The sequence below is a fragment of the Pelophylax lessonae genome (genome assembly GCF_965119305.1).
Source record: "Pelophylax lessonae genome assembly, chromosome: 4".
Classification (NCBI taxonomy): domain Eukaryota; kingdom Metazoa; phylum Chordata; class Amphibia; order Anura; family Ranidae; genus Pelophylax; species Pelophylax lessonae.
Genome location: NC_138771.1, coordinates 512,947,844 through 512,965,934, shown reverse-complemented (window position 1 = coordinate 512,965,934; position 18,091 = coordinate 512,947,844). Strand labels below are relative to the sequence as shown.

The 18,091-nt window shown below is 44.3% G+C and overlaps 1 protein-coding gene across 7 annotated transcripts in view; it reads left to right on the top strand.

The window, feature by feature from the left end:
* The window catches only part of CNOT4 (CCR4-NOT transcription complex subunit 4), a 218,867-nt gene extending 201,698 nt beyond the window's left edge, over nucleotides 1-17,169 (top strand). For all 7 annotated transcript variants that reach the window (XM_082255051.1, XM_082255049.1, XM_082255046.1 and 4 more), the window contains one exon: nucleotides 15,449-17,169. In XM_082255051.1, coding sequence (XP_082111177.1) covers nucleotides 15,449-15,753 — 305 coding nt within the window. In that variant the 3' untranslated portion in view covers nucleotides 15,754-17,169. The remainder of the gene's footprint in view (nucleotides 1-15,448) is intronic.
* Nucleotides 17,170-18,091: the final 922 nt, after the last annotated feature.

Below are 18,091 nucleotides of genomic sequence, written 5' to 3'. Positions count from 1 at the left end.
AGAAGGGAGTTGCAATAGTTGAGGCAAGAGGTAACAAGGGAGTGAATGAGTAGCTTGGTGGTTTTATTAGTAAAAAGGGGTGAATTTTAGAGCTGTTACGGAGGTGAAATCTACAAGCTTTTAACAGTGATTTGGGGCTAAAAGGACAGGTCAGAATCTAGGATTATACCTAGTACCCTGGCGGGGGGGGGGGGGGTTCTGATAGTTGTATTCTTGATCTTGTTCTAAAGGTCAGGGAGGAGGGCACAAGCTGTGGGGAATATTACCAGCTTGATTTTAGAAAAATGTTATTTCCAGCGAGGCATACCGTTTTTGTTTTTTTTATGTGAGAATGCAGTTATTAGTGGGGATGGCTGCAACATTTGTCCAGTACATACTACAGCTTACCAATATATGTCTTAGTTATACAGTACAAGACACAGTCAACATTCATACACCTTGGGTTTTAGGCACTCGGTGAGTTCCCAGTTATTTGATTGTGTCTGAAGGTGAAAATTTAACCACTCAGAGTTTCAGGTGACTGACCAGGTGATACATCACACCACTACTGGTAGCTCAGGGTTTCTTCTGGCCATTTTGCCACATTTACTTAATTGCAGGAAAGTCTACATCTTGCTTACCTTGCACTCCTTTCGGACACTCTTACCCTATCCTCCCACAATCTACTTGGGGTAATATCCGCACTTGTAGCTATGGTAGAGACCAGGCAAATGGGAGCCAGTTCAAGATTGCAGTTAGGTATTTGGATCCCTTGCACCAGAGCAGGACCAGGTTTTAACACCAGTCCCAGCATCTGATTCTAGCTCTTTTTCAAGCAGGCAAAAAGCGGACAGTTAAATATATAACGGCATTTTCAGCATCTGTGGTTTCCTCATACAGATTATGGCCTTAATACAGCCATCTTTGTCTAGGGCTTAAAAATGACCTTACTCCCATTTCTCAGATCTCAATATACAGATCCTATATGTGTGCAAAAATGGTGCGCTGTTCCTTCAAATCTTGTGATGGAAAATAAATGCACCTTGAACAAAATCTTCCATTAAATGTTGCAGTGCACAGCTGCACACGTATTAGTGCTAAATACCAGTGTAAACCACAATAAAGTGCAAATATAACTAAATATGAATAAAATTATGTGAAAAATAGAAATGCACAAAACTACACACAGTCCACTGCATGCGCTATTGAGCACAAAATAGATGTGAAAAATAAATTACATGTAAACATGCACAAAAAATATAGTCCACGAAAAATGCTAATTGAAGAGTGCTTTGTGTTCCACGATGCAAAAAACTCCACATGTGCTCTACTGTGAGGTGCTCCTTATTAGGAGTGGATGGTCTCTTACAGCAATGTATTGATCCCGATTACAGAGATCAAAGGAAGCTTGCAACGAGTCTCCTGGGTGCTGATGTCAATAGACCCAAATATCCACAGCATGCATAAAATGGAATATGCTCATCATATGGCCAAACATGAAATATGGAGAAGCCTCATAGTGTGAATCCATAAAAGATGTTTATTAAAACGTAAACAAAGCAGTAAAATCGAGCATGAAAAAAGCTGGCCACGTTGTCATCTGTCTAATTGGCCGTAATGACGTCACACATGCTCTCTATCCGACGCATTTCCATAAAACGAATGTGTTCTGGGATTGGAAGAAGATCCTATGTGTCTCTATATTAAAGAGGAAGCTCTGTGCAACATGCTTGCTAACGTTGGAAAGCTCATTGCCTCTGTCCGCAAAAGCCTTCACATTGTTCAACTTCTGATTTGCTGCGTCAAAAAAGCAGGCTGATGATGTCACAATCTCCAACTCAGCCAATTGGAGAAAGCTTTGTATACATTGATAGAATTTCTATGAATTGCTCGGCGCCGAGACCGACAATAGCCTCAGCTACATACAGATTATACAGAAATTCCAGCAGTCACACGTTAGGAAAATAGTTTGTTTGGGCCAGCTTGACCTGAATGATCTATTTAAATTGCAACTGAAGCTGGAGATGAGCTTTACTTTTTTTTTTTTTTCACACAAGGTTAGCAATTTGATAAGATATTTCTTACACGCAGCACGGGCATACTTAGGCTTACAATCCAAAACCCATTCTGCTACTTCTGAGTATAGTGATACCACTGTTTGGAGTGATTATGTACTAGACATTTTTTCTTGTGTATGACACAAAGCAACCACTTTTGTCAAAATGTACTGTAATGGTCACCTCTATACAAGTGGTCAGGGAAAATTAGTGTAGCAGTCTCATTTCCAGTAAGTAAAAAAAGCCTCGCCTGTTGTTACATGACGGTCTTCAGGAATGTCATGTTCACTGGCCTGTTGTCTCACAGGAGCGTAGTCAGGCAGGGACGTGGTCAGCAAAAAGGCAAGGGATCGGTCTAGACATCAGACAAACATGTTCAATAAACAGTGAAATCAGATCTGTCGCTCCAGGTGAGATAATCATGCTGATTGGACTCCACACATAAGTGCTAGCCCCAGCTCGCTTCCGGTGGAACTCCATATATGAAGAAAAAGTCCCTTTATTGCAGCATCCCAACAATGATACACACAGGACAGCAGCAGGTGCAGAAGCTTGACACATTTCACATACACTGCTTTTTCATAACCACAAATTAATAAGCAACAGCGTCTTTGTGTGAAACACATCAACCTTCTGTACTTGCTACTGTCCTTTGTGTATCATTGTTGGGATGTTGCAGTAAATTAACTCAAGACCAGTCATGGTTTGCAGCCACTTCTTCATATATGGTCAAAAACAGGCCAGGGTTAGCACAGGCAGAGGCAACAGCACATTGGCAGCGATCAGGGACACTGTAACTGGCGTAGCAGCAATCGGGGACACTGTAACTGGCGTGGCAGCAATCAGGGACACTGTAACTGGCGTGGCAGCAATCGGGGACACTGTAACTGGCATGGCAGGCGATCAGGGACACTGTAACTGGCGCTGCGGTGATCAGGGACACTGTAACTGGCATGGTGTCGATCAGGGACACTGTAACTGGCGGAACAGCGATCTGGGACACTGTAACTGGCGCTGCAGCGATCAGGGACAACGTAACTGGCGTGTCGGTGAATAAAGACAGTATGACTTTTTTTGCAGTGGACAATATGACTGGTGTAGCAGGGATTAGGAACGCTGACTGGTGGCACTGGCCTAGTGAAGTACTGCTGTGGTGGTGATCAGGGATAATGGCTGGTGGTACCGACATACAGTAAATGCGGTCTGTTAACAGTGTATAAAAAAAATAAATTAAAACATTTTATTTTTTTTTATTTTTTTCACTTTTTCGGTTTACAATTTTTTTTTTTTTTTTTTTTACATATTGTTTCTAGAGCAGTGCAGTGTCACCATAGTGACACTACTACTCTGGGGGATGAACTGGGATTTGTTTAGAGTTATGATCACTGTGTAAGCAATCAGTTACTGTTCAAAGGTTTCATTCATGAAACCTTTGTTTGCTACTGTGATGTTGTGATTGGTCACAGCTATCACATGGTACAGGGCCACTGTGATTGGTCTGATAACATGTGGTTGCTGTGACCATTTAGAGATCCGAGTTGTAAGCAAGATGTCACCAATGACAGTATTGTTTACTGTTGTAACTGATATTGCTGTGATTGATCACAGGGATCACATGGTGCTAGGGCAGATCACTGCCCCACCGGACACAGCCATTGCGGGTACGTCCTCCCAGAACTAGAGAGCACCTGTCCGGCCGTTTATGTATGTTGACTGGACCAGAACAGAAGAAGTAAAATCTGTTGCTATTAACCGTATGCCACCGAACAATGCACTGGTACGTCGCTGCAGTTTGAGTGTGTATACCAAGCCCATGGCTGCAGCTCCAGTCATGACCCCAGTATCCTTTTTGTTTTTGTTTTTTGAGCCAGCGATGCTCTACAATGTAAAAGCGATCCTAGCGGCTAGCCGCTGGATTGCTTTTTAAAGGCCAGCGATTCGGCCAACTGATCATAGAGTTCGGGGACCGGAACGCCCCTTGATCATGGTCTCTTAGACTATAGTCTAAAAGACCGGAAGCGACTCATATATTTTGTCACTTCCTTTTTGGGCAGAATGTAAACAATACATTTTTGGTTTGGGAAAGCATCTGTTCAAACAGATCTTGGTTTGATCAGATGCTTTTAAGGGCAGATGAGAGATCTGGGGTCTAATAGACCCCAGATGTCTCAGTAAAAAGAACCTGTCATGCTTTATTGGTATCACAAGAGATATTTACATTCCTTGTGATAGCAATAAAAGTGAAACAGACAGTGTAAAATTAAAAAAAAATAAAAATTCAAATAAAATCGTTCATTGACAGACACCGCTCCTGATTCTTAATTATTGGATTATACTGTCCCCTACAGGAGTTGGACACTAGGCAGGGAAAGGCTTGACTACGCCTATAGGTAGTCCCAGGGGGTATACACCTGCTCTCAGCTATTGGCACTCAGTTTTTTTTTGTCTAGTCAGGAGTAAGGACCTAGTACCTTGCTGGGATCTCTGGTCCTGGCAACTTTTTTCTTTTTAAATGGAATTTTTTCCTATCTGTTTTGTTTCAGTGAGACTCTACAATCAATTGCTGGACTGGATAATCTAGATCCAGAGAGTCCCCCCCCCAGTCTGAGCAGCGAGCTTGTGCAGACTGCAGCTCCACGCTAGGTCGGCCCAACATAGCCCCGCTTGACGGGGACTGGCCTGCGAGTTAAACGTCTCGCGAGGATGCATACGACCTGGTCTTGACCTGAGTCGCAGCGTTTCTCCTGGCCAACAGCACCCACATTACGATGGAGCGGTGGTCTGTCCAGAGCAGTGCCCATCCTATTCCTGGTATGGTAAGTAGCTGTCTCCCCCCTCCCTTCTACTCATGTAGGGTTTTGGGGTGGACAAGGAACCCTCCCTGGGACAATGGGACCCCCGGGTTCCCCTCCTTCCCCCAGCCCCTCTAAAATTATGTTTGTCTTTCAGCCCCCACTTCTCCATGGGTTATGAGCTGGCTGTTGCCACATGCTCTTAAGCAGGGGCTGGTTGGAGTTGCTGCTAACCGGGTCTTTCCTGGGGCGCAATGTGGGGTTGAGTGTTGGGTGTTGGTGACTGGGGCAGGGATGTCCTGTGGGCACCCTGCAGCGGTTGGGCTGGAGGAGCGGATAGTTTAGCATCCGAGGGTACGCGGCCGGATCCGGCCAAATATTTAGGCCATGGCTTTTCAGCCTACTAGTCAGAAACTACATGAGGCGGCTTATGTGATGGTGGCTGATGCCACTGCCACCGGTTTGGGCACCCGCCCTCCCCTCTGCTGCCCCTGGATGGTCGACTCCGCTGGGGCTCAGGTCCAAGCGGCTTTGCGCACACATTGGAGGGCCGTCCCAGTGCGTTTAGCTGAAGCCCCTATGACTGTCATTACAAGGAGCGGGAGGGGATGTGTGTGTCCCCACCTTCCGCGGCTCGCCCAGGTCTTCTGTCCCACCGGGAGACCCGGACAACCATCTTGCACGGCCACCGAAGAGAAGACCCGATCAAAGCCGCGTTCGGCTCTGTACGTCCGTTGACTGATGCTCCTAGTGCTTCCCGAGGGCTCCAAGCACTCCACCAGACACCATAACCACCTCAGACCCCACGAACCGCCGCAGCTTGGTTGGGGTCTCGCCATCCTCTACCCACCCTGGACCTACGACAAGGCTCCAGGTTCCCGTGGATGACCCTCTTTCCCCAGAGAGTGAAGCAGGAACAAGCTTTTACAAGAGCTTAGTGATTATCCAAGGGAGTATGAAGAGAATAGCAATCCCTTGTAGCAGCTTCCCCCAATGAGAGACAGGACTCCAGATTGACGGTGAAATGGAACTCAAACTTTAATCGTACAGTTTTCCCCCCACAAGGTTACCCCCCAGGTGGACCTTGTTGGGAACAGGACATGACATTCACAATCCAATAGAAGCAGGGTTTTACAGTCAGTCATTCCCATACAGTGTACACAATCCCTCCCCTCTGGCTAATTATATTATCATATGCAGATGAAGGTGTATACAGGAACAGAATTAACCTAAACTAATTATCTAGCCATCTAGTTGGCCCGGATTTACCCAGATAGGTCTGACCGTTGCCCCAAATGCCAAAACGCACTGGGCTCCTTTATACATGTGGTTTGGTCTTGCCCTTTGATCCAGGACTTCTGGAGGGTGGTTGCGGGGGAGTTGTCTACAATAACGACCCTGGATGTCCCACTAGACCCCAAACTTTTCCTTTTGGGTGTGGCTGATGGCCTCCCTGCGGGGAAACACACTAAACTTCTGATTTTTTACGCTTCTTTCTACGCCAGGAAAACTTTGCTTGCCAACTGGAGGAAGTCTGATCCTCCTACCGTGTCCCAATGGCGGAAGGTGGTAGATGCGGTTCTTCCCCTATATAGACTAACCTATATGTCCAGAAAGTGCCCCGCTAAGTTTGATAAAATATGGGGACCTTGGCTGGGTCGCTAGGCCTCTTCCCTACTACTTGCTGGTGGCGAGGCTTCGGCTTCCTCGCCTTCACCCCACTCTTTCTCTGGCCCCCCTCTTCCCCTCCCCCCCCCCTTCCCTCTCCCCCCCCCCTCTCCTCTTCTCCTGTTTCTCACCCTTTCTCCCTTTTCCCGGATCTCTCTGGAATGTCCTTTTCAGGTTTTCTGAGTGTCCCCCCCTTCGCTGGTTCCTCCCCCTTCCCCCCCCCCTCCACTTTCTTACTGCTACCTCAATCTCAGCGCTGTGGCATGTGTAGTATGCACTATTGTTGTCTGTATAATCTGGTATAATTCAATCAATTGCTTAAATATCTTGGTTCTAGTTCTTTTTGATACTGTAATCCCCAAGTTTGTGTTCTGTTTATGATTGGATGTACCTTGTTCTGTATGTCCTTTGTTTTGCACATAAATAAAAACTTTTCTGTTAAAAAAAATTATCTAGCCATCTGGACAGAACAATGTGATGTCATTAACATTTAACAATGGGACAGGCACAATCCACATTCCATTCAAATACACAAACAATAGGGAAGCCTGTCTGGCATGGAGGGACATGGAATACACACATTATTTAGGAGTCAGACTGTTATAGACCATTGCCATGAAGTCTAAGTCTCTCAGTGTAAAGTGGGATTACATCTTCATATTTCTATATGAAGATATTGCTGACAAATATTACTGTCCCATTCATACCATTAATTATCTGCCTTTGGCTCCCAGTGACGGCGAACACCGTCACACTTAGTATATAGCGACCCTACTAGGTCTGCGTCCACGCACCCTGAGTGCTCCTATAGTGAGGATGATTCCTTTGCTCCTCTAGCTGCACATGAAAAGGCGCTGGGGGATGCACTGTTTGTGTCAGTGCGTTACACTTTGAAAATGGAGGTTGTGGCAGATGCTGAGTAGGAGGCGCCGGTTCCTTTTGGCACCCACAGGTCCTCCAAAGCGATGAGGGTGTTCCCTATTCCGCTTACTTTGTCAAAATTGTCACAAAACAGTGGGGTTGTCCAAAACCCAGTGGTTCCTAAGCGTTTTTTGCTTGCTGTGTCCTTATGAGGATTAACTTTATTTAAAGGTGGACGGTCCCACCTGTAGTGGACTCATCGGTTTCCAGGTTAAATAAAGCTACCTTCATTCTGGTTGATTAGTCCCCGGCCTTTAAATATCCAGCTGAAAGGAGGGCGGAGGCTCTGGCCCGTCATACTTTCGCTGTGGCTGGTTCGGCACTTAGGCCGGTATTTACTATTGCCCTGATGTCGCAAACTCTGACCGAGTGGGCTAAACTTTTACGCCTCAACCTGCAGGGGAAACCACTTCCCCCTGTCTTGCGGAGCTGGCGGATCAGTTTGTTCAGGGGCTACAGTTTATCTGTGATGCCTCTTTGGATGCTATCTGTGATGCCTCTTTGGATGCGGCTCCCTTGATTTCTAGGGTGTCTGTATCAGCAGTGGTCCTTCGGCGTATTATCTGGCTGAAATACTGGTCTCCTGACCGAACTGCTAAGAATGCCTTAGCTGATCTTCCCCCTTGTAGGGGATTGCCTGTTTGGCGCTTCCTTGGATGATATTGTTAAGGGTCTCATGGGGGGAAGAGTACTCTTCTTCCATGGGCCATTCATAATCCTAGACTCTGACCTGTCCTTTTAGCCTCAAATCACTGTTAAAAACTTGTAGATTTCACCTCCGTAACAGCTCTAAAATTCACCCCTTTTTACTAATAACAAAAAATATAGTTTTTTCGTCCCTCAGGGTCTGAAGACGAGGATCAAAAGTCGGGGCCTCCACCGGAGGTTCCAAGTGGACCTAGTCTGGCAAGCTACGAGCGGGCTCTTCCAGACCTGCCTACAAGGCTGCCTCTGCATGAAGGGGCGCCCTTAATCGTATCTGGGGTGGGGGAACATCTTGGCTGGTTTCCGGATCCATTGACCTCCCTGTATGGGACGCGTGGGTCCTCGGAGTTATTCAGTCAGACGACAAGATCGAGTTCAGTCTTATCCTCCGGAGGTTCTTCCCTTTCGACCTGCACTTGTCCCCAAGTCACTTACGGGTCTCTTTGGGGTGGTGCAAGGCTTGTTCCTTCAAGGGGTGATTGTTACGGTTCAGATTTCGTGATGTTTTCAAGGGTTTTTACTCAAGCCTCTTTACAGTTCCCAGGAAGAAAGGCAAGGTACGTCCATTTCTGAACCTCAAGGCGCTAAACTGAATTTTCGCAGTTCATTCACACAGTAGTGGTGTCCCTACGTCGGGGATTTCTTCTCGCTTCTGCCTACCTGCACATTCTAATATCTGCCAGTCATCAACGCTTCCTCCGTTTTGCCGTGGGCGAGGGGCATTGTCGGTTTGTGGTGTGGACCTTTTGGTTTTGCCTCCGCTCCTGGGGTCTTCACAGAAGTGTTGGCCCCGGTGCTGGCATTGTTTAAATCAGCGGGGGATCGCGGTACTGGGGTACCTGGATGATCTTCTGCAAGCGGAGTCTCCGACTGATGGACAACTGGAGTTTGGTTGGATTCTGAACCTTCATGAGTCTGCATTGGTTCTGTCCACCAAACTGGACTATCTGGGTCTGACTCGGGCTTGGCCTCAGCCAGTGTGTTTCTTCCTCCAGAAAAACTCCAGACATTGCAGGAGGCAATTCAGCTTCTGTTGTTAAGCAGACAGTCATGCTTCGGGCTTGCATGCTGGTCCTGGGCCTGATGGTGTCCACCCTCGCGGCGGTCTGTTTGCACAGTTCCTCACAAGATCTCTGCTAAAGAGATTCTGGTGAAATAGGACAAGGATCCATGATCTCTAGAGGTGGCTTCGTTCTCTGGCACTTGGACAGGGAAAATCCTTTCTCCCCCTGTACTGGATGGTTGTCACTACAGATGCCACCTGTCCAGGTGGGAAGGCGTCCTCGGCACAGATGTGCTCAGGGGGTCTGGACTTTAGCAGAGTCCAGACTGCCAATGAATGTTCTGGAAATCCTAGAAATCAGCCTTTGTTTGGCTTATTGTGCAATTTGTTTTCAGGGGTGTCCGGTATAAATTATTTTGATGATGCCATGGTCTGTCAATCACCAAGGGGGCACAAGTAGTGTCCTGGCAGCTCGGTAAGTAGCCGGCATTCTAAGGTGGGCTGACCGATTCGTTCCAGCCCTCTCAAATTTCTGCCATGATGACTCCTGTGCAGGATCAGAGCAGACTGACCTCGCTGGTCTTGGTACACGGGTACGGCAGGTCATCGATGCTCCATGGGGACTTCCTCTAGGGGAGGATCTGCTGTCCCAAGGACCGATCTTCCATCCTGCTTTACAGTTGCTGGCTTTGACGGCTTGGCTGTTGAATGCCAGGTGCTGAAGAATGGAGGTTTGTCTGAGTCGTGATTCTTTACGCTGTTAAAAGCTAGGAGATCTACCATCATACGTGGAAGACGTACATTGCGTGGTGTGAGTCTCTTGGGGTTCATCCTCGCTCTTTTTCCGTGGATCAGATCCTAACCTTCCTTCAATGGGGTGTTGAACAGAAGTTGGCCTTGAGTACCATCGAGGGCCAGGTATCCGATTTTGGCGGTCTTAATGACCTTTGGCCTCATACTCCCTAGTGCGTACCTTTTCTTTAGGGTGTCCAACATTTGGTTCCTTCAGTGCAGGCTCCATTGCCGCCCTGGAATCTCAATGTGGTGCTTTCAGCTCTACAGAAGCCTCCCCTTTTGAAAATATTTAGGAGGTTTCCCTACTTGCGCTGCCCCAGAAGGTGTCCTTTTTTGTGGCTATCGCCTCTGCGCGCAGGGTGTCGGAAATGGCTGCGTTATCCTGTTGTTCACCTTATTGGTGATTCACAGAGATAAGGTGGTGCTTCGCCCCTGTCCGTCATTCCTTCCTAAGGTGATCTCTGACTGTCATTGAAATAAAAACATTGTGTTGCCTTTCCTGTGTCCCAGGCAAAACATCCAAAGGAAATCGTCTTGCTTGCCTTGGATGTGGTCTGGGCAATTAGGGTGTACCAGGCAGCTACGGAGTCTTTTAGGAAGTCAGACACTCTATTTGTGCTCATGGACAGACCTCACAAAGGGCTGCCTGCTTCTTTTGCGACCATTTCCAGATGGATCAGACAGACGGTGGTTCAGGCCTGTTGCATCAGGGGTCAGGTTCCTCCTTTCCCTGTCAAGGAGCACTGTACTAGGGCGCTTAGTGTCTCCTGAGATTTCGTCATCACGCGTCAGTGACGCAGGTTTGCAAGGCGCCCACCTGATCGTCGATGCACACTTTTACAAAATGTTTAAAAAGTGGATGTGCTGGCATCTGCGGATGCTTCTTTTGGCTGCAAGGTTTTGCTGGCTGCTGCTTAGTGGACCTGGTCCTCTTTGAGAGTGTATTGTTTTTTTCAGGTGAGCTCCACTTGTTTATGGTTGAGCTCCATGTTACCTGGTTGGCTATGGTTAGCCTTGGGAATTTTTTTCAGCTTTTTTTTTTTTTTTTCCACCCCTCCTTGTTTAACACTGCTTTGGGACATCCCAATGGTTAAGAAGAATCAGGAGCTGTGTCTGTCAATGAACGAAAGAGAAAATGGGATTTTTGGCTTGGCGTAAAATCCATTTCTCTGATGTTCATTGACGGAGACGGCACCCCCTTTGTGGAGTTGGCTTTCTTCTGACACTGCTTGTAACAAAACTGTGCCTATAGCTGAAAGTGGGTGTATACCCCCTGGGACTGCCCATTTGCGTAGTCAAGCTTTTTCCTGCTTAGTACCCTACTCCTGTAGGGGGCAGTATAACCCAAGAAGAATCAGGAGTTGTGTCCGTCAATGATCAGAGAAATGGATTATATGGTAAGTCAAAAATACCATTTTTTTTTTTTAAAGTACCCCATCCCACCATGCTCATGTGCTCATGAGCAAAGGCTAACTCGTGCATCGATCGCTGGGTACATAAATGGCGATTGCACCACACATGGATAATGTACGAAGTTTGTCACCTTTCCACGGGCTGCGCAGTTGTAAGACATGACCTGTTGAGTATCTATTTTGTGTTTTTGTGCATTAAAAGTCATTAAAGTGTACTTTTTCCCCAAAACAATTGCATTTGGAAAAACCGCTGCACAAATACTGCTGCAACACCCACCCTTTTATTCTCTATGGCCTCTGTTGAAAAAAATATATACAGTAAACCCCCCTCCATTGTGGGGATTACGTTCCGGACCCAGCCGCGAAAAGTGAAAATCTGCGAAATAGATAAACCCTATTAAAATGCATTGTAGGCATGTTTTTTTTACTGTCACTGTACGTGTAAAAGCATTTTAAGGTCTTTAAACACACTTTTAAAACAATAGAAACTCATTTAAACACACAAAAGATACTGAAAGACATAGCAAGAGCTATGGAAAACACAAAAATATTTCATTTTTAATGATTTATATAGTAAAATAACATTACAAAAAAAAACGCAATATACCGGGACCGCAAAAACTGAACCGCGATGGAGCGGGGGTTTACTGTATATTGTTTAGGAATTCGAAGTCATTTTCTAGCAAAAAATACTGATTCGCAAAATACTGATTTTTACATGTAGGAGCGAAGTGTCAGAATAGGCTTGGTCTTCAAGTGGTTAATCATGATTCTTCAGTGCAGAAACCTTATCGCTGAGTTTTAATCTCTACCTGGGACAAGACAAGCATCATGTACTGCTTACCAGACTGAAATGACCCTCAAAAATGGAGTGGTCAGTAGTGCTTGCGGGAACAGTCCCATACAGCCCAGGCAAATATCACTTCTCCCTATAAAAATTGCCAAACTCATTTGAAAATAGAAAGTACTGTGCCTTGCGAAAGTATTCGGCCCCCTTGAACTTTGCGACCTTTTGCCACATTTCAGGCTTCAAACATAAAGATATAAAACTGTAATTTTTTTGTGAAGAATCAACAAGTGGGACACAATCATGAAGTGGAACGAAATTTATTGGATATTTAAAACTTTTTTTAACAAATAAAAAACTGAAAAATTAGGCGTGCAAAATTATTCAGCCCCCTTAAGTTAATACTTTGTAGTGCCACCTTTTGCTGCGATTACAGCTGTAAGTCGCTTGGGGTATGTCTCTATCAGTTTTGCACATCGAGAGACTGAAATTTTTGGCCATACCTCCTTGCAAAACAGCTCGAGCTCAGTGAGGTTGGATGGAGAGCGTTTGTCAACAGCAGTTTTCAGTTCTTTCCACAGATTCTCCATTGGATTCAGGTCTGGATTTTGACTTGGCCACCTAACACCTGGATATGTTTATTTGTGAACCATTCCATTGTAGATTTTGCTTTATGTTTTGGATCATTGTCTTGTTGGAAGACAAATCTCCGTCCCAGTCTCAGGTCTTTTGCAGACTCCATCAGGTTTTCTTCCAGAATGGTCCTGTATTTGGCTCCATCCATCTTCCCATCAATTTTAACAATCTTCCCTGTCCCTGCTGAAGAAAAGCAGGCCCCAACCGTGATGCTGCCACCACCATGTTTGACAGTGGGGATGGTGTGTTCAGGGTGATGAGCTGTGTTGCTTTTACGCCAAACATAACGTTTTACATTGTTGCCAAAAAGTTCTATTTTGGTTTCATCTGACCAGAGCACCTTCTTCCACATGTTTGTTGTGTCTCCCAGGTGGCTTGTGGCAAACTTTAAATGACACTTTTTATGGATATCTTTAAGAAATGGCTTTCTTCTTGCCACTCTTCCATAAAGGCCAGATTTGTGCAGTATACGACTGATTGTTGTCCTATGGACAGAGTCTCCCACCTTAGCTGTAGATCTCTGCAGTTCATCCAGAGTGATCATGGGCCTTTTGGCTGCATCTCTGATCAGTCTTCTCCTTGTATGAGCTGAAAGTTTAGAGGGACGGCCAGGTCTTCGTAGATTTGCAGTGGTCTGTTACTCCCATTTCAATATTATTGCTTGCACAGTGCTCCTTGGGATGTTTAAAGCTTGGGAAATCTTTTTGTATCCAAATCCGGCTTTAAACTTCTCCACAACAGTATCTTGGACCTGCCTGGTGTGTTCCTTGTTCCTCATGATGCTCTCTGAGCTTTAAACGGACATCTGAGACTATCACAGTGCAGATGCATTTATACGGAGACTTGATTACACACAGGTGCATTCTATTTATCATCATTAGTCATTTGGGTCAACATTGGATCATTCAGAGATCCTCACTGAACTTCTGGAGAGAGTTTGCTGCACTGAAAGTAAAGGGGCTGAATAATTTTGCACGCCCAATTTTTCAGTTTTTTATTTAACAAAGTTTGAAATATCCAATAAATTTCGTTCCACTTCATGATTGTGTCCCACTTGTTGTTGATTCTTCACAAAAAATTACAGTTTTATATTTTTGTTTGAACCCTGAAATGTGGCAAAAGGTCGCAAAGTTCGAGGGGGCTGAATACTTTTGCAAGGCACTGTATAAGAGAAAATATAGCCTCATGGTGTAATTTTAAGACTCCTTTTTAAAACCTTCAAAGTGTGCACTGACGTATATAAAAGGTAACATTTATTACAAGCCGTAGAACAGAAACAAACTCCTGTTTGTTTGGCCTGGTGTGAATGCAGTCAATTCAGTGGGAGTAGGGTTTTAGGGGAGGCACTCTGCCTATAAACCATGTTATATGAATATGTTACATGTGTCCTGTACTGTATTCCAAGACATGGAATATACATTCAAGTCAATTTGGTTTTTTTTTGTGTGCTTTGAATCCTGTGGTACAGTTTGGAGAAGGCCCTCTTCTGTTTCAACATGACTGTGCTCCTGGGCACAAAACTAGCTCCATATAGACCTGGTTTGACAAGTTTAGTGTTGAGCAACTCGAGGGGGCCTACACAGAGGCCAGACCTTTTGGAATGCATTAAAATGTGAATTGAGAGCCAGGTCTTATTCAATATACCACCTGACCTCACAAAAAAAATCTTTTTGTTGAAGGGGTACAAGTTCTCCCACCAAGACACTCCAAAATCTTGTTGCCCATTGTTTTGGAACAAGCTCATACTGGTGTGATGGTCAAATGTCCACAAACACTTTTCCATTTAGTGTAGAGATAGCTGCACATCTTGAATAAAATAAAAACTGGTTGTTGCTCTGTTGTCCTGGTGGTCATTGTCACAAGGAACATAATGGAAATAATACAAACCTTTGCAATTGTCAGAGGAACAGGAAAAAATATGTATCTTGTTCAGTGGGGACAACAGTTACTAGCTAAGAGGGAAATGTTTGCAATCGATTGTCTGCTGCAGAATACATGAAAATGTAATGGGACAAACACAGCAAGAAAAAATATGTTCTGTACTTTAAAACCTAATGGCTATAAAGGCTCAAGGTTTTTTTACAGTTAAGCAGTCTATGAATTAAGGTAAACCCCCCCCCCCCCCCCCATACTTACCAGAGACCCAACTAGATCTAGCAATGTTCATGGAAGCAGCGGCTCTCTGGGTCTGTCTCTCTCAATCACAGCCAGTGAGCCAAGGAGGAGGGGGCAGAGCCTTGTGTGTGAATAAAGACAGTGTGTATTGGGAGCAAGCCTGATTGAGTGCCCCTATAGCAAGAGACTTGCTACTAGGGGCACTCAGCAGGGGGGAGAAGCCAGGACTGCCGGTGAGAGACTCTAAAAGAAAAGAATCTAGTCTGCTCTTTGCAAAACCATTGCACAGAGCAGGTAAGTATACCACGTTTGTTATTTAAAAAACAAAAATTTCCTTTTAGAAACACTTTAAAAACGAAAGAGAAATAGTTTTGTTTTAGATATTCTTTAAGCCAAAGAAACCACAGCCAGCAAACCTGCAGCTTTCGAATGCGGTCAGATGAAGGTACTAATGGTATCCAGGTTGCATTTATAAAGGCCTTCTAATGTAGACTTTATTTAGCCCCTGAATTTTTAGTAGCATGAGCATTTTACTGTAAACCATGTATTTACAATATTGCTTTTATTCTCTTTTCCAGGCATCCCGTCATCGACAGGAAACGGTTTAGAACCTCTGCAAGATGACAATCCACCGCACTGGTTAAAGTCCCTGCAAGCTCTGACAGAGTTGGACGGCCCCAGTAGCAGTATACCTCCCCACCACCCTCATAACAACCTCTTCAGCACACAGATCCCTCTACACAGAGCAAATTGGAGCCCATACCCTCCCCCCACAAACCCTGCCAGTTTCCACTCCCCACCCCCAGGTTTTCAGACCGCCTTCAGACCCCCTACCAAAACACCTACAGATCTACTACAGAGCTCCACCCTGGACCGTCATTGAGAATAAAAATATATGGGACTGCTAGAATTTGGGAATTTTCTTCCCTGCCTCAACCACAGTTTTCAGTCAAAATAAAACCCTCAGTGTTTCCCTCTCATATAATTTCTTCTCCTCTAACAGTTTCCAGAATTATCAAGAATCTTCATTTTGAGGGGATCACCAACCCCTTCTCCCTCCCAAAAATGTTGCCATTTGAGAGTCTGTCATCATTTTAAAGCTCGTTATTGAAGGTGGCTAACATCAAAGAGCACTACAAGTTTCCCAAAAAGTTTAGAGAGATGAAAATTAAAAAAATTTTGTTAAATCGCTTCAAAAGAGATCATTGGTCTGCTGCATGATATATATTTTTGTTTAAAAAAAATTTATTGTGATTTATCAGCTCTCAGATCTAGCTAGTGCAAGTAGCAGGAAAAAATAATCTTAAAATCTTTAGGGAAGTAGTGTTCTAACATGATCATAAGTAAATACTTCTTTTTGTTAACGGACAGCACCATTCAAATGAAATGCCATTCAAGTTTTGTTGAGAGATTTTTGTCCTTTAAACCGTTTAAGGGCTGGCGAACAAAACCATTTCATTCATTTTCTTCAGGACCAAAGGGGCAGGTTTTTATCAACCTTGATTTTCAGGCCCAGTGGAATTGAAGGAGTTTAAGAGCAATGAGTACGAAGAATCGTCTTATTGCAATTTTTTTTTTTTCTCATTTGCCATTTGTTAGTGGTGCTTTCAATGTTCAGTACAGCGGGCCTTTTTAACTGGGTATGATGCAGTTAAGCCATGGATTTTTTCAGCTGAATAAACAAACCACTGTTTCTTACAGTCAACCAATCTCTCTACCAGTACAGATTTTTTTTTTTTTTTTTTTGGTAATACAAGACCTCAAAAGGTGTTTTGAAAATGCTTGCTGCTGTTGAGCTGCACTCTGTCATTCTTCAGCCACGAAGATCCAAACCGTTTAATCATCATGAATAATCTGCCTTTCCAGACCTGTGTTTCATTTGCAAAATCGGGCAGTCTTTGCACTTACAGATTTTTTGCCCTTTGATCAAGTGGCACATGTGTCTAGGTATTAGGAAGAGACGGTTGTGTGTTCTTTTTTGTAACGTGCTCTTTCTGCAGCAGATCAATTTGTTTTGCTTTTTCACAATGTGACCAGTTGATGACAAACCCAACAGCTTTTTCATATCATTTTTGAAAGTCACCTGCCGGAGTTTGACCAGCCACCTGACCTAACTTCTGCATTTCTGGAAGATACAGCAGTATTGAAGATTGGGAAGAGGAGAAGCCTACAAGCGAGGGGGAAAATAAGACAAATTAAAACATGGTTATAACCTGACGCTAAAACTAAACCAAGAAAATGTACCTCTGTCTACAGAATTAAAACTAAAATCTTAAATAAAACAGAAAACTTGATGATAGCTTGTTTGTGGGCCTCGCTTTGTTGGTAGACATGGATTGTGGGTGTCATTATTGGTAAGATGTGTATGTCCGCCATTGCACTTCTTTACAAATGTAGATTGTCTTAGCAGATTGCATAATTCTTTTCTCTAAACTGGAGAATACTCAGCTTAGTCAGTTGTCTGGCACCTCATCTTTGACGTATGCAGAATCTTCTTGTAAGTGTATCATTTATAATTGTGCTGGAATGTTACCTACCTGCTTTTGTTTCAACTGTAACCTGCTGTTTGAGTCTGTTTTGTAGATATTTTTTTATCAGCTCCATGTTATCTACCCACCCTTTCTGAAATATTCAGCATGGTAATACAGCTACAGTATAAAATTCTATGGATCCCAATAGTGGTTGGAACATGTCATTAATGACATCAAATTCTCACTTTGACAGTTACCAGAGAGCACTCATTTAAAAAAAAAAAAAAACTCCAGACAAGCTGTAAGTATTTAAAACCAAGAACAAAAAAGTTGCAGTTTACCATTCTTTAGATGTGATGGCTGCGTTTGATTTTTTTTTTTTGATTTTTTTTTACCTTTTTAGGCTTTTTTTATTTTAATTTGATCTGTTGAACCTGACGGTAATGCTTTTTTGTCCTAGTGTGATAATGCTCACTTACTGTGTGTAGGGATGTGACGGTATCGGATTTCTATGCTGCGATTAATTAAGGTTTTGCCACGGTATTCAATTATATGATTTCAAGTGGCCTTGATCCGATGGCCTGGTCATTAAAGGGCAAATCCTTGCGGTCCAGAAGTGGTTAAACCTGCAGGAGGACCAGTGTTTTTATTTATAAATTACTTTACTATTGCTTTAGACCTGGTTCACATGTATGCAGGTTGCCGGCCTACATTTGCACAGGCATTGCAGTCGGCTGTCTTGTAATGGCA